The 15,320-nt window shown below is 55.7% G+C and overlaps 1 protein-coding gene across 8 annotated transcripts in view; it reads right to left on the bottom strand.

Annotated features, from left to right (window-relative positions):
• Positions 1–581: 581 nt before the first annotated feature.
• Positions 582–15,320, bottom strand: part of OBSCN (obscurin, cytoskeletal calmodulin and titin-interacting RhoGEF) — a 127,691-nt gene continuing 112,952 nt past the window's right edge. For 7 of the 8 annotated variants that reach the window (XM_080923621.1, XM_080923620.1, XM_080923618.1 and 4 more), the window contains 26 exons: positions 14,029–14,223; positions 13,239–13,332; positions 12,782–12,906; positions 12,172–12,284; positions 11,691–11,859; positions 11,478–11,556; positions 11,179–11,379; positions 10,375–10,435; positions 9,845–9,922; positions 9,397–9,569; positions 9,188–9,214; positions 8,350–8,502; positions 8,211–8,256; positions 7,785–7,862; positions 5,515–7,498; positions 4,795–4,875; positions 4,554–4,664; positions 4,269–4,436; positions 3,464–3,586; positions 3,146–3,316; positions 2,534–2,618; positions 2,109–2,348; positions 1,663–1,886; positions 1,387–1,462; positions 1,027–1,176; positions 582–811 (listed from right to left, as the gene is read on the bottom strand). In XM_080923621.1, coding sequence (XP_080779747.1) covers positions 634–811; positions 1,027–1,176; positions 1,387–1,462; positions 1,663–1,886; positions 2,109–2,348; positions 2,534–2,618; positions 3,146–3,316; positions 3,464–3,586; positions 4,269–4,436; positions 4,554–4,664; positions 4,795–4,875; positions 5,515–7,498; positions 7,785–7,862; positions 8,211–8,256; positions 8,350–8,502; positions 9,188–9,214; positions 9,397–9,569; positions 9,845–9,922; positions 10,375–10,435; positions 11,179–11,379; positions 11,478–11,556; positions 11,691–11,859; positions 12,172–12,284; positions 12,782–12,906; positions 13,239–13,332; positions 14,029–14,223 — 5,183 coding nt within the window. In that variant the 3' untranslated portion in view covers positions 582–633. The remainder of the gene's footprint in view (positions 812–1,026; positions 1,177–1,386; positions 1,463–1,662; positions 1,887–2,108; positions 2,349–2,533; positions 2,619–3,145; positions 3,317–3,463; positions 3,587–4,268; positions 4,437–4,553; positions 4,665–4,794; positions 4,876–5,514; positions 7,499–7,784; positions 7,863–8,210; positions 8,257–8,349; positions 8,503–9,187; positions 9,215–9,396; positions 9,570–9,844; positions 9,923–10,374; positions 10,436–11,178; positions 11,380–11,477; positions 11,557–11,690; positions 11,860–12,171; positions 12,285–12,781; positions 12,907–13,238; positions 13,333–14,028; positions 14,224–15,320) is intronic. The other variant, XM_080923616.1, reaches the window with a different exon arrangement.

The raw sequence follows: 15,320 nt of genomic DNA on the forward strand, positions 1-15,320 counted from the left end.
CAGTATTTTTTCATTCTCCACCCACCCTTTGGTTTTCATAATTAACTTGAGGACATCTCAATTTGTCCTCTATCAGAGCCATCCACTAAGAAGTGACACAGTCGGGGGCCCTCACAGACTCCAACTCTCAGCTCCCACACTAGAAGATACATAATCTGTTCCACATATACAGCAGCTCCCTAGTGCTGTAACAACTGAGAAACTAAGGGTGTGTCTGTGCCGCATTGATCCTGGTGAACTCACAGGACAGCAAAAGGTGAGGCGATGGACGGGAAGACTGAGGAGAAGCCTGGTTTTAACCAGGCCTGGAACCAGCAATCCCGAGACTGGAGGCAAAGTGTCACTATGGTAAAGACTCCAGGAGCTTCGTGGCCAGCAGTACATCTTGGCACCTTTTATCCAAGAGCTAACAACCAAGAGATTTGGGGCATATGCTACACACAAGGCAGGGACTCTTGGCTTATTGAGGATGGGTGGCCGGACCTGACTTGGGACACAAGTTGTAATTCCCCAAGTTCCATAAGACTGAAGATCGCAAACACCAGTGAGGTGACTCAATGAGGCAGAAAACCCTTTGGCTGTTTTGCATCTTTTATTGGTAAGTGTCCACGTCTTGCTCTGTAGAGCTGGATCTCAGCGCACCTGGGCCAGATTGTGTTTCTTGTAGAGTAGCGCCCGCCGCTTTTCTCGCTCCCGCACAAAGGCACGCAGTCGCGCGGTGGGGAAGGTTACGGGCGTGGGCCGGGAGCCGGTGGGGCCCTCTTCCGTCAGCCACCCACACTGCAAGCAGGTGGAAGCGCACGGGCGACCCCTGAAGCAGAGAAGGAAGAGTGGGTCAGCGGGGGTCTGAGAATTAGGCTGAGGGGGGGGCGGGGCAGGGCAGGGCGGAGAGTGGGTGAGACAAGCCAAAAGGGCAGGGCTGCAGGTAAGGGTGGGTGGGGTTGGTGATGTGGGTTGGACAGGCCAGAGCAGTGGAGGGGGCCCGAACGAGGCGGGGCGGGGCGGAGCACAGGTTGAGCCCCTTACCAGGGCTGAGCACATAATGAACTCTGCAGGAAGGCCACGGCACCCCCTGATAATCCTGCGTAGCAGCGACTCAACCGAATGAGTCCTTTGCGCAAGCCTTTCTGCAGGTCACGAGTCCCCTCGCTGCTCTCTGGGTACTCGCCACTCAGCCTGCGTGAGTGAGACGCACAGGAGACTCAGTTACCCTTGAATGGATGGATAGGGGATGCTGGGACATGGAGCTTCCCATAGAGGATGGGGGAGTATGGGTTCCAAATTCACCTCTGGATATATTTATGGGGGTGCACATGGCTTTGTGTTTGTAGCCTGACCGACCCACCCACCTAGCACAGCTTCCCCAGACACCCCAGGCGGACTCACATAATGAAGGCTGTTACACCAATAGCCCAGATGTCTGTCTGTGGAACAGCTCCTTGGCCTTCCAGAAGCTCTGGAGCTGCGGAGAAGCAGTTGGGTAGGTCAAGTGGTAGATGCCAGGGAGGAGCCAGCTGGCATGCAGGGGCATCTGGGCCCAAGTGAATAGGTACCAGCATGTGCCTCTAGTGAGAGGCTGGTGGATGCCAGTGGAGCTGGGAGTGAAGGTGGGCAGGTAGGAAAGAACTTCCTGCCCTGACAGATCAGGAGTCACATACGTACCCATGGTCTCCAGGTAGTCTTTGAAGTTCTCGGGAGGTGGGACCTTCTCTTGGGTGAGACTCTGGGCATTACCCAAGTCTATAACCTTAAGCAGGTTATACTCGGTGACCATCATGTTCTCTGACCTCAGGTCCAGGTGCAGGATGCGTTGGGCATGCAGGTACTGGGTGGCACTCAGCATCTGCCACAGGTAGTCCTTCACGTCAGACTCGGAGTAGGAGTCCCTAGGGGCACAGATGGCTCAGAAGAGGCCCACGGCAGGCAGAATGGGTACCCTAGCAGGGCTAGGCGCACATGGGAAGGCCGAGAACACTGCTCTGGCAGGTCAGAAGGGGCTTCCGGTTCTGCTGAGTCCCAGCTTGATGAGGTCAGACAGTCCTCAACCGTCCCTCCCAGAGATTTCTGCTTGTAGGGCCGTCTCCCAGACGGACCATGCTACCCCTCACCTCTCCGCCAGAGAGGGTAGCAGCTCAGGGCCAGAGCACAGGTCCAGGATGAGCACCAGGTGCCGGGGACTGAGGTAGGCGGCATGGAGTTGGGCCAGATGTGGGTGGTGCAGTCTCTTAAGTGCCTCGTATTCTCTTAGTACAGCTGTCTTGTCCTCTGGCTGGTAGGGGATGATCTTAGCAGCCAGGGCCCGCCCACTTGCCTTCTCTCTGCACTGCCTCACAACGCTGAAGCGGCCCCTTCAGGAAGGAAACATGGGGAGATTGTGAGTAGTCTCCACACCCTTAGCACCAAGATCAGGGAACAGATAAGGGCCCAGTGACAGACACTCTGGGCAGTTGCACTGGAGTATGGGTCATGGAAAGGCCCCAGGAAGAGTTGGGGGACAAGCTCCACCTTCCCACCCTCTATAAACACCCCTCACCTCCGAATCTGCATCTGGAAGGCAAAGGTCTTTGTGCTGGGCAGAAGCTGGGCTGGCCTCCCCCGGCTGCTTTCCTCCTCAGAGGCTGTGAGAAGTGAGATAGGGGACCTAGTCAGGAAGGGACATCCATACAGCCTTGTCCCTTCCACCGACTCAGTCCCTTCCCAAGCACTACAAAAATGGCCCTTTAAGCTCCCTCGTTAGATGACCTTTTGTTTCCTAAACAACTGTGTGTGTTGGAGGGGACACTTGGATAAGGCAGGGTCACAGTGGAATCTGTTATCTTAAATGCCTTCGTGATAATGGCAGTGAACATTCTAGGATGGAACGAGATAGCAATCAAACGACAGCTACCGATCTTGAGTCTACACCATCCATGTCTAACCTACCGCAGCAGCACTCTTCCATCAAATGCAAGCACAACATCTAATAAAGTCAAAATCAACCGTGGTCAGCTTCCAGGGTGACATGTGGGGGACAGAAGGATGATGGGACCCCCAGGGAGTGAAGGCTCTGAATGCTGAATGCAGCCCTGTAGATCACTCATGGACAAGAGGGTGTCTATCTGATCTGATGGCCACCTTTATCTGTCCCATCAGTCCCAAAGCTCACCCAGGTGGTTGGGTCCTCCGAGGAGGACCTGTTCTGAGGGGCTGCTGTAGGGGCCCATTCCCGCTTTGCTGACACATGCTGTCCGGAAGGTATACATGCCACCCCTGGACAGCTTGCCAGTGAGGTAGCAGCAGTCAGAGATGTCAGAGGCCAGGGTGGTCCAGCTGCCTCCTGACCACACAGGAGAAAGTAAGAAGCCATTGTGGAGAACCAAGGGAAATCCTCTCCCGAGGTCACCCACAGACAGAGAGCAGACACACCCACAGTGCCTTTCCCTGCCAACCCTTCACAGACTCCCAAGCCTCAGGAAGCCTATACCTTCTATACAGCACTGCACAATGTAGGTCACTGGGCCACAGGATTCCACAGGCTTCCAGACCAGCAGCACCGCATCTGTGTATAGCTCCCCCACCTCCGGGCGTGGAGAAGATGAAGGGCGCTCTGCAAGAGCAACTCTGTGGTCAACAAGGTCACTCAAGGAAACACCTCCGGCCACACACGTCTTACTCTCAGCAGCTGCCTACCCACTACTTGTTCTGTCATTTGATGGAGGAGGGCTTCAAGCTAGGATGAACAGAAGAGGCTGGCACCTCTCCTGGTGTGTGTGGGGGAGGGGAGGTCCAGGGATACCTGCCTAGCAATCTCTGTCTAGATCCCTCTCAGCTGGCCACCTCACCAGGGCACACTCGAGACCCTATGGAGTGACCCTGGTTAGTGCCTCATCTCTGCTGAGCATCCTAGCCCAAGGCCAACAGACCAATCAGTGATGGACTGGTTCACAGCTAGGCCAATAGTCCCTGTCTTCACCATCCTAGAAGCACTATCGGATGCTGCTGTGAGAACCAGAAAGATGAAGTGGTACAGTTAGGAGAGGGTGTTCGTTTCTCAGGCATGTGTAAGGGCTATCTGTCCAGCAGTGGAGCACACAGACTCTTTGGCACTGAGTATGGCATTAGCTTTATCAACTTCCTTGGTTTTCCTTGAGCTCCCTACAAGCCCCAAGTTCCACGGACCCTCAGATAAGAGACCAGGATTGTCCTTTTCACTAAGCAAAATGAGATGTCCTGGGACTCCCAGCCTACCCCTCAAGGCCTGGTACGGACTTCCAGGGTGGATCACACACCTGCTTTCCGGAGGACACCTGTGGTGACTGCTGTCCCCAGCGGATTGCTCACACAGCAGGTGTATGTGCCCAGATCCTCCTCCGTCACCACCAGGATGGTCAGCAGCTGGAAGTTCTTCAGGGTGGAAGAGATGAGGAGGTGGCCACTGCTCTCCAGAAGGGCCCCATCTATGACAAGACAAAGCCAGCTTTGGCTCTCCCCAGGACAGCACAGGAGCTTGCTGGGCCTGTGATTGCCGTTTGTCCACGTCAATCCAGCACCTGGACTCCAGGACAGCTCCTTACCTTTGCTCCAGGTAGCCTGGGCAGTTGGCTGGGCCAACACTTGGCAAGCCAGTGTCACTGATTGGCCCAGGACCACAGCCTCGTCTGAGAGTTCTCTTAGGAAGGATGGTGCTGAGAGGGGGCAAAAGAAGAGTCTTGAGAGGAAACTGTTTGACCAGACAGCCCAGTCTGGAACCTGCTCAGCTCTAACAGAAACCTTTCAAGCTTAGATACCAGAACCCCACACTGGACTCCTGCTTACCTTGGTCCCTGCCCTTTAGGCCTGATAGCCGGAAAGAAGCTAGGCCTGCCTTCTTTCTGGGAGGCCCTTCCTTCTCAGGACCTGTGGAAGAAAGAGGCCCAGGAGCTCAGGGGGAGAAACCAGATGGCACCAGCTTCTGCTACCTGGGAAATCTGCCCAGGGGAAAGACTAGGAACTCAGGGACTATGTAGGAAACCAGAACCACACTTGCTGAAGTCATCCCCAACCTCCCTTTGCAGCAGGCTACCAGAACACTGAGACCTGCAGCATAAGGCATATGTAGATGCCTGAGGGGTGTCTGGGAGGTTGGCCCTGGGGTAAAGAAAGTCAGAGGTTATGGAGGCTCTGATGATGAAGGGGATCTGGGGTCACTGAGAGCTATCAGAGGATCTGGGTTTGGGGTGGCTCTTGGCCCAGAGATCTGGGGCCTGGTGAATTGACCCCTGGACCCTCACTCTCATCAAACATCTGCCCCTGCTGTTAGCTCCAGGCCTCTGTAGCCTTTATGTATCAGGGATGGTCTCAGTAAGGAGGGGTGTCATGGTGGTAGAGAGGGTACCAGGATTTGAGCCAAGACCTATGGGGTCAGGCTGGGAGGTATGGGTCATCTAGAACAGGAAGAGGCCAATGGGGGACTTGAAAGGGCACAAGAAAACCTGGTAGTTCCTATGAATGCAGCACAAGGGACATGTGGACATGCAAAATAATGGGGGAGGTTACCTTCCGGCTTGCCCTTCAGGATCCTGGAGATGTGAGCCATGGAAGCCTTCACCCTCTGGCGCAGCCCAAGCTCCACAGGCTCCTCCCCTGACAGACACCTCCCAGGGAACTGGAAGAGGCCACGGGAAGGGGACCACTTGCGCTTCCTGCCCACAGCCGCCTCGCCCAGCAGTGCTTCCAGGTCACCTGGCTCCTCTGGCTCTTCTGTAATCTCCAGACCAGCACGCAGTCCCAGCTCCCCTGGCCAGGGCCACATGGCCTCCTCCAGGGACTCTGCCAGCCCATGCCTCTCTTCAGTTTCAGAGCCAGGTGACTCTGGCTGCTCCACAGGTTTGGGAACCCTTCTGAAGATCATGAACTCAAATGGGAGATATTTGATGTCGTATAGATCAGAGAGGTTGAGGTAGGCAGGATCTACCTCAGAAATGTCCAAGGAGATGGTGTCGGCTGCTTCTGCGTCACCAGACAGATCCCGGATCTGTACCAGGGAAACCTGCTCAACTTCCTCCCATGGGGTGAGGCTTGCTGAGGTCCTTAGGGGAACCTCACTGGCCTCAGCAACGGGCCCTGATCTGTCCAGAGGTTGAAGGCTCTCAGTTATAGCTTCATCTTGCTCTTCTGAGGACTGGGACACGGCCCAGGCCATCCTGGCCCAAAGAGGACCCTGCCCTAGCATCCCCCCTGCATCCCCACCGAAGGCGAAGGTCCCATAACCTGCCACCCCAGCATAGCCCCCGCGGGATTCCAGAGAGAACTTCCGGGTGGTGGCCTGCTCCTGAGGCCGATGTAGAGGAGGCGTGAAGTCACACGTGTCCTCAGCTTCAGACAAGCCTTCAGCATCTACTTGGGAGGCTGACCCTGGAGAACTGGAGGGAACTGAACTTGGCCTTTCACGTAGAGAGTTATCCTTTGCAGAACCTAGAAGGGAGCTTGCTTGAGCTGGGAATGGGGCTGCCTGAGGCAGTTCTGAAAAGAGTGAACCACAGGGTGTTGAGGGCCCCTTCTTCAGTGACTGTGGAGGTAAGGAGCCAAGCGATTGTGACGATTGTGACGATGGAGAGCTACAGCCCTCCTGGGGACCGGAACCCAGTTCACAGTGACAGGAAGGGGCTGGCTTCCCATCACAACTGTCCTGGGATGACCCTTCTTGCTTAACAGGCCTCAGGTCACTAGGCCTCAGGTCACTACTCGTAGGTGAAAAGGGGACAGACTCCTGCAAGAACCCCTCTTTGCTCCCCACGTCCTTGGCAGTGGTCTCATGGGTCAACCCCAAGGAAGGTGGGGACAGGTATTGTTCCCGGCATCCCTCAGGAGAGGGGCTGGCTGTGCCTGGTGGGTTGTCCAGGGAACGGCTTCTGCCTGGGACCTCTCTGACATTGGAACTAGGCAGCCGCAGAGCAGTCTCAAAGGAGGGTGTCTTGGTCATCAGAGAGGCCTGCTCCTCCCTAGCAGCCTCCTCCTCCAACACACTGTACTCCATCAGCGGCTCTCGCAGACCGGGTAGGGTCCTTGCAATGTACCCACCCTTTAGCAGGTGCCGCCTCCGAGCTGGGTGTCTTTTGGCGCCCAACGATTTGCTCCCACGCTCTGTACCCTCACCAGCTTGCTGGTAGAACAAGCTGCTGATGACGCTGTGCCTGGGCACACAACCTGGGCTTGCTGGAGGCCCAGCACCCTGGGGGGAAGCTATGGCTTCATCGGCAGTGGGCATGCTGGCCTCTGTCTCCTCTGGGAGGCTGGCTGAAGGCCGCAGAAAGCCCCGAGGGTGCAGCAGTGGCGAGTGAGTCACAGGGGAAGGTGGCAGCGACTTAGCCCTGGCAAACGGGGCAAGCTCGTTGTCCGAGGAAGACGATGAGCTAGAGGAGCCACTGGCTTCCCCCCGTAGGTGCCGGGCCACTCCTAGAGATGGGCTGTCTGGAGGACCCTGGAGCAGCTCAGGGATGGAGCGCATCACCAGGATAGACTTGTAGCTCATCAAGGAACGCTGGAAATGGGGACAGAGGGACATCCATTGGGCACGTCTAGTCATGCCAGAATGGGGTGGGGGATGCCCATTGCCTCTTTCCTCCCGTAGGGCCCAGAGGGCTTACCCAGGGCATTTGCACCTGCTGCTCTATTGCTTTGCCCCACCACCTGGTGTACTTAAGGGAACCCAGACTCATGGAGTAGGCCAGCCTGGTCCTGTGCTCCTGGCCTATGCCGGGCACACAGATAGATTCAGGTTCCCTCCTCTGACCTCAGCACCTCTTTCCTGGGAAAGAGGGACTCACCTGCCAGCGACTTCGAGCAAGAAGGAACTTGAGCTGTTTGGTGTTGATGAAGTGGGCCTCCTCAGCAGGCATGGATTTCTGCAGTGGGAGGGAATGGCTGTGGTCACAAGAAACAAACCCTGGTGCCCTGGTGGGGGCCCTCCAGGGATGCAGGCCCAGCAGGGAGGAGGTAGCAAACTTGAGGGTCTCCTCTCAGACGTGGGGTCAGGACACCACAAATCTCTCTCCCAGATGCTCAGGAAGGCAGAGGAGCCCCCTTGTTGCTAACCGCATAGCAATACTTTGTCTTTAGCCCCTTGCCAATATGACCAGTATCCTCTGAATTGGGGCACAACCGGCCAGAATAACCCATACTGATGAGAGAGAGCTCTTGGCCTGTTTCCCTCTCTGCAAAGCAGCGAGTTGAGCTCAAGCCGGGCTACTTACCAGGAACCAGGGGTGAGCAAGGCACTGGGAAGTACTAGGCCGGGCCCTGGAGGAAGAAGAAAGCCAGGTGGGCTAGTCAGTCATGTGGCCCTGTGACAGGGCTGACTGTTGTGGGCTGTCAGGACAGCTGTGCACTCACCTGGGCGTCTTTTGCAGCGTGGCCTTGATGAAGTCCTTGGCGTCCTCACTCAGATGGGCAGCCATGGGACTGCTCCAAGAGACCCGCCCCTCCAAAACATTGAGCAGAGTGGCACGGTCACTCTCTCCCGCAAACGGGGATGAGCAGGTGAGGCTGAAAGCAGAGAAGTGTGGAGCTGACCTGACGGTCGGAGACGATGCCCCGACTGGATGTGCACCACGCTCAGATAGACCTGAGGATTCTAGGAACAGGCCGGAGCCCAGGAATCCAGGATTAGCTTGGATCCAAGCTTGGTTATTAGGGCTCAGGCTGGGGTGGGGAATAGGACTTGTCAAACAGCAGAAGTGGAGGCTCGCTTGGATGGTAAGCCTGAAGTGGGTATCTTAGGACAGCGATATATTTGAGGTAGGGGTTTGGATTCAAGCAAGGTATCCAAGGACAGTTTGAGGTGACACCTAGCCATAAGCTGGGGCAAAGAGTTAAGGTCTGCTTAGGGTAGGAACCAGCATTTGCCAAGGTAGAAATCAGAGTTCAACCTGCAGAGGAGATCCAAATTTGAGCTGTACCACTAGCACCTTCAGGACATAAGTGGTCACTGGGTGTCCCATGGTCAAGCCCTCAGACCTACAGAGAAGTGGCTAAGCTCTGCCTCGTGACAGTGGGGTGTTAGTAAGAAGCATTAAGCAACACCTTTTTTATCAGGGTTTGGCCTACTGCCTGGTCTCAAAATAGCTGCTGCTGTGTCTCGGGGCTGGTCTGGGGAGTGGCCAGCAGTGTACTTGGCCTACACTGAGGGAGGGGTCAGCTTGGAAGAGGTGATGGGGTAGGGTCTTCTTACCTGAGGTAGGAGATGACACCCATGGCCCTGCAAGAATGAAAACACCACACGCGTGAGTCACACCAGGCCTGTCCCACAGGCGAGGGGTATGCATGTGGGGGTTGGAGAAGCCTGGGGCTGGAAGAGGAGGCAGAGGCTTGGAGGCTCCTCAGCTGCCAGACAGACACATGGAGGACAGGGAGGTTCCTGATCAACGGCCATCCACTCACCAGACGTCTGAGCCCTCGCTCACAGGACTCTGCTCGATGATCTCCGGGGACACGAATTCAGGTGAGCCATACTTGCTGTACTGTGGCTCTGAAGGGTTGATCTTTTGGGCAAATCCGAAGTCACAGATCTTAATGTCTTCTCGAGCTGGGTGCACCATCAGGATGTTGGGGGGCTGTCGGGAAGAGTTGGGAAGTTGCTGAGGGCTACACTTCATGGGAGAGGTAACTCTTACCCTCTGGGCCTAGGAGAGCACTGCAGAGTCCTTGAAGCTAGTGAAGGGCAGTGGGGAGTCCCCCAGGTCAGACTAGGCATCAGCTCCACTCCATCAGAGCCAAGCCCTACCTGAGGGCTGGGAGGCAGCGAGTTCCCCATCCGTAGTAGAACCTGAGTGCAGGATGGCTCCCACCTGTCCCACCCTGAGTTCTGGAGGTACCATGAGGTCAATACCTTTATGTCCAGGTGGAGGACACCATGGCTGTGCAAATAGTGTAGGCCTTCCACCAGCTGCTGGATATAGACCTTGACCTATGGTAAGAGCCTGGTTCAGTTTGGAGCCAGCCCCCAAGAGGCTGGCTCAGGTACCTCCCAGAGGCCTGGCTCAGGTGAGGGACTGCCCTCAGCCTCCTCCTCTATTCCATCCCAGCTTGCTCCCACCGCCAAGCCTTCCTCCTCCTAAGTCAGGCCCCACAGGTCAGGTGACTGACAGAGTCACAGGTTAGGAACCTGTGAGCCCCAGGGCTGGGGGTTTCCCAAAAGTGAGCTGGGTCTGAATAGGCAGGAAGTAGCAGTCTGTTCAAATCAGGGAGGGGCAGGCATCACTAGCACCGCTGGGCAGGTATGTTCAGGAGGGGTAGGAGAGGCTGGTTATACCTAGGTACCTTGGAAGCTACAAGGGACTCAGGTCAAAAGAGTCTGTGTCTGGGGCTGGGATATGGGCTCTGACTCTAAAGAGCCACTCAGGAGAAGGTAGAGATTACCTCAGCTTCGGTCACTACTCCCTTCTTGAAGAGGCGATCCAGCAGCTCCTCAGATGAGCACCTGGGCTTAGTCAAGGAAAAGCTGCATCTGGTCGGAACCCATCCGACTCCTGGGCCTGAGTTCACAGAAAGGTACCCGGGACCCGAGGCTCCTGTGACCCAGATCTAGAGGTGCTGGTATTCAGATGAAGGGGAGTGGAATGGAGAGCCCTGGGGTCCCAGATGGTTCACACCCCCTGAGAAAGGGGCCGTCAGAAATACCCTCTGGTGACAGGACGTTGAGCTGCAGCAGAATGAACCGGGGCACCCCCTCATCTCTGCACAGAGCCCACTCCAAGCACCCCTTTCCCAGGATCCTAAAACCCAGCTCAGGAGTGATGGGGCAGCCAGGCTGTGAGATAAATAAGAGCCCCAAACACACCTCCACGGATGTGACAGAGTCCAAGAGGACCAGGAATGGGGGAGCCCCCTCTCCAATATCCAAGAGGTCACCCCTGAGAGGGATCCCAGGCCATCCTTGCTGAGAACCTTCAAGATCAGCCCACGACTGTAGTGGATCCCATCTGCGACCCACAGAAAGGAAAGATCTGATGTCCAAAACCCTAACCATACCACTCAGAGTTGTAGGCTCGGGAGCTACTGTCACACACAGTCACAGCATCAGGAACAGGATGCTCAGATGTAGGGCTAGTACTTGTCACTATAATGCTCAGGTCCAAGGACACCCACACACAGCAACGCCAGCCCTAGTCTGGGACCTGATGCCTTTTGAACCCCTCTCTCGGGGGTTCAGGTGCAGGATACAGTTCCAAGATAAGGATAAGAGTCTTCCGGGTCTCAAATTGGTCCAGGAGCCCAGTGACCAGTGGGTGGCTGAGTGTACCCAAGATGTCTCGCTCCTGGTATGCCTGGGCCCGAGTTTTGCTCCGCAGGGGGATGAACTTGGCAGCACAGGACATCTTATTTCCTTTATGCTGAACTCTTTTCACGAAACCAAACACACCCCTGGGGGTGAAGGAGGAGAGAGGGAACCCACGGTAGGTATCATGCTGAGGGTGTCCTGGGAAGGACTGGACATTGTGGGGCAGGAGAGGAAGCGGTACCTCCCAATCTCTTCTTGAACCTCATAGAAGGAATGCAGTTTTCTCCGATAGACCTGCTTTTCAGCATCTAGCTTGTCCCCTACAGTCAAAGCACAGTACAGTATAGGCAGCCATGAACTGATCCCACTGCTCTCCCAATGCAATGACAGGGGCTGCTCCCAAGTCCCTATATAGCCTGCCCTGGGAAGGCCGGGGAGGAGCCAGCCAACTCACCCCCATGGACCAGCAGCTCTGCCTTGCAGAGCACCTGTCCACCTGAATTATGGGCAACACATGTGTAGACACCAGCATCTTGTGGAGCCACGTTGGTCAACACCAAGGAATATGTGGTTCCATCTTGCCGCTGGCTCAGCCGGTCACCATCCATCAGCTGGTTGCTGTCCTGGACAAACAGGAGGCAGGCGGGGTTACCATCAGCCCATCCTGGGATATGCCAGCACCTGGACTCACACACCCTTCCTGGAGCAGTCCTTCCAAGACCTGCTGTGTGCCCAGCCCCAGGTGCAGGCCAGATGTGGGATGAGAAGGTACCGGATAGGGCTGCAGGGTGGGGCTATGGAGTGGGGGTTACAGATTTGTGATGGGGTGCATGAGCCTCATTCCATACTTCCACACAGTCCCATGCATACGTGCACCCATGCCCTCCAGATCCTGAAGCCTGTCTCCTCCCCCTGCTGCCTGGACCTACCCTTACCTTGTACCAGGTGACTGTGGGCGGTGGGTTGCCTTCAATGACAGCATCAAACTGTGCTATGTCACCTACTTGTACTTGTAGGTCCTCAATAGTCACCTGCATGGCTGGGGCTCCTGGGAGAGGGGAGAAGAGATCCTGTGTGGAGGGACCCTCAGGTTTCACAGTGCCTAAGTGCACAGCCCACCATGCACATCTGTGGTCAGTAAAGCCTTGGTTTATGTCCCTTGAGCCAGAAAGTCCACCTCCTTCCCTGGTGACAGTGACCCCAACCTCACTGTTCTCGGTCCCTAGCGGTTGTGAAGTGCTTCCTTTAGTACAGCCCCTGGTTTTCCTGCTTTAACTTCGGTCAGTCAAGCAATGACATGGACATCAAGCCAAAGAAGGCATTGTGCTAACAGCCACTCTCAAGTATAGAGCCTGCAGGCACCACATCTGCTGCTGTTTGTGCCTTCCCAGAGGGTTCTGGACACCCCCCCCCAGGGGCCACAGAAAGAATGAAACGGGGAAACATGGACTTAGGCTTCATACCTTGTGACTTAATCAGGCCCTCATAAACTGCCCCCAGCACCTGGCTCGGGAGTACCCCCATTGGGTTGGCACACTTCCATACTTGTGACACATGTGTCAGGAGCTTGGTACACATAGGTCCTCTGTGTGGTCTCCACGACGACTTGGCTGTGCACATCGAAGAGCAGCTGCCCAGTGCCTGCACCCGGCCAGGCTGTTCCCTCCACCCTGGAGTCAAGACAGGGTGGTCTCTGCTCACTGAAGCACCCTGACTCTGTACTTCTCAGAGACCTGAGCCCCAGGATAGGATGAGGACACTACTGTCCCTACTTGTGGAATTAGATAGAACCCCACCCCCCCCCACTGCCGGCTTCTCCCCAGGACCTTGTTCTCTAGGGTGGGTCCCTCTTCCCTCCCCCTGTAAGAAGTTCGTCAAACTTTTAAGTCAACTCTGCTAATTCTTCAAGGCCACGAGGCCAGAGCAAGTGGGTTCTGCACTGCCCACCCTGGGGGTGTCCCTTGGAGGACAGTTCCACACATGACCCATCTGGCACTGTTACCGAATGGGTACAGTCCGTCCCTGGGACCCAGAAGTTGTCATCTCCTGCTCCAGGCCTTTGTGCGCAGCAGGCTGTGAAGCCTCTGGGAGTTTGCCTGGTAGAAAAATAAGAAACCTAATGTGTTAAATCCTGACTGGGGTGGGGAGGACATTCTTTAACAAGCATGGGTTCCCCATATGACCAGTGTGGGAGATATCGCAAAATCCAGAGCAGCTTCGGGGCTAGGATAAAAACCCGGCATGAAAGACAAGCTGTCCTGGCCACCACAGCTAGCACTGTATGCTGGCTGTCTTGCTGAAGCCAGATATGAGACCTCTCCAGTTCCCTACCAGGGCAGCAAGCCTGGTATCCCTGTCCAACAGTCAGGCTGGCATTGAGATGTAGAAGTTCTGCCCTTTAGGACCTGTACATCCATCCAGCCAGGCTGACATTACCGTGACACGATAGCAGGGTACAGGTGGCAGTGTGGGACTGAGTGGACAGATAATCCACAACTTGGGGAAACTGAAACTCTGAATGGAAGTGAGCATCTCTGGGTCCTTGTTATGTGCACAGTGGGCCCAGTTCACAGATTGGGAGACTGAGGTCAAGTTAAGAATGAGCCATGACCAGGCAAAGTACATAATGACACATAAAGGCATACAGATACCGAGGTGCCCCAGAGCTCTGCCAAGTTTGTAACCATGGAACAGACAATCAAGGTGGCCCTTTGGATCACGTGACCAAGGATGGGGCAGGGTCAGCAAAGGAGAGGAGGAATCTTTGCAGTCAGCTCCCTACTGAGCTTTACCAGGTGTACCAGAAGCTGTGCCTGGGATCTGGGGAGCAGCCTCTTCAAGTGCAGATAGCTCATTTGGTCTGCTGTTTGGGAAATCCCCTGGGGAGGGGCTGAGGGCTTCTGAGCCCAGCACCCTCCAAAGGACAGAAGCGGCTTGTTGGTCAGATCCCTCCTGGGTGGGGTAGGCAGAGTCCTCCACGGAGGTGTCTGTGGGCAGGAGGATGGGGACACGAGGTAAGTCTGGGCTGGGGATGGAAATCCCAGGCACAGACTCTGAGTGCCCGCCCCAGTTCTCAGAGACTGCCTTCTTGCACCCGACTTGCTGCTACCCACAGGTTCTTGCTTGGGAAGCCACCTGGAGGAGGGGTTCGGGAGGAGCTCTGAGCCCAGGGCTGCTGCTTAAAGGACCACGGTTACCTCTCCTCGTCCATGTACTCTCAGGACCACCCTCCTTGAAGCTATAGGGACAGTACATCTTCAGGAAGCCACCATTTCCAGTGTGCCTCCAATTCCACACACCTCCCATCCAGGTCTGGCTCCCCTCAGACCTGGCTCTAGACCCCAAATCTTAGACACCCTGGTGCACATTAAGGGCTAGGGGAACCGTAGGATTGGGTGATCAAGAACCATGACCTTAGTTTTCCTCCCAGGGCAGCTCATGCCTTACCCCATGTGAACAACAGCTTTCTGCCCCACACCTACATGGTCCAGGCCCAGGCCAGGCCACTGTCCTTACCCAGTTCCTAGTGAGCAACCCCAGCACTCCTCTAAACCTCTCCTGGGAGTGGTTCCTGTACATCCCTCTTCAGACATGGATACCTACATGGGGGCACAACACTCATACCCCAGGACTGCTGTCTGCTCCTTTGCCAATAACCTCCCTCTCTGCCCAGAGCCTTTCTAGCCCAGATCCTTCTCAGTACTTAGGGATGAGGCATCTCTGAGATCCCAAGGCCCTACCTGGACAGGCTATCCCCAATCCCAACAGGTCAGAAGCACCCTTAAAACAGGCCTCAGGGCTAGAGGTTTCCTGGGCCCCACCCCCTCACAGACCAGTGTTAGTGTCCTAGGTCATCTCCTCTGCAGATGGTGAGATTGACCCCTATTCTTAGACACAAGGGCTTAGGACACAAGGGTCACCCACTCTCACTCCAGACTCCCCATTTGTCCTACAATGGCTTCAGCTATCCAGGGATTAGGAAGGCCTGCTCAGACCCTGACAGGCTGTAATTGTGATGGCTGCCCTGGTTACACTGTGAGTCCCAAAGACTAGCTCTGTAGACGGTCAAGGACCAAATGCTGTC

Source organism: Micromys minutus (assembly GCF_963924665.1).
Source record: "Micromys minutus genome assembly, chromosome: 10".
Classification (NCBI taxonomy): Eukaryota; Metazoa; Chordata; class Mammalia; order Rodentia; family Muridae; genus Micromys; species Micromys minutus.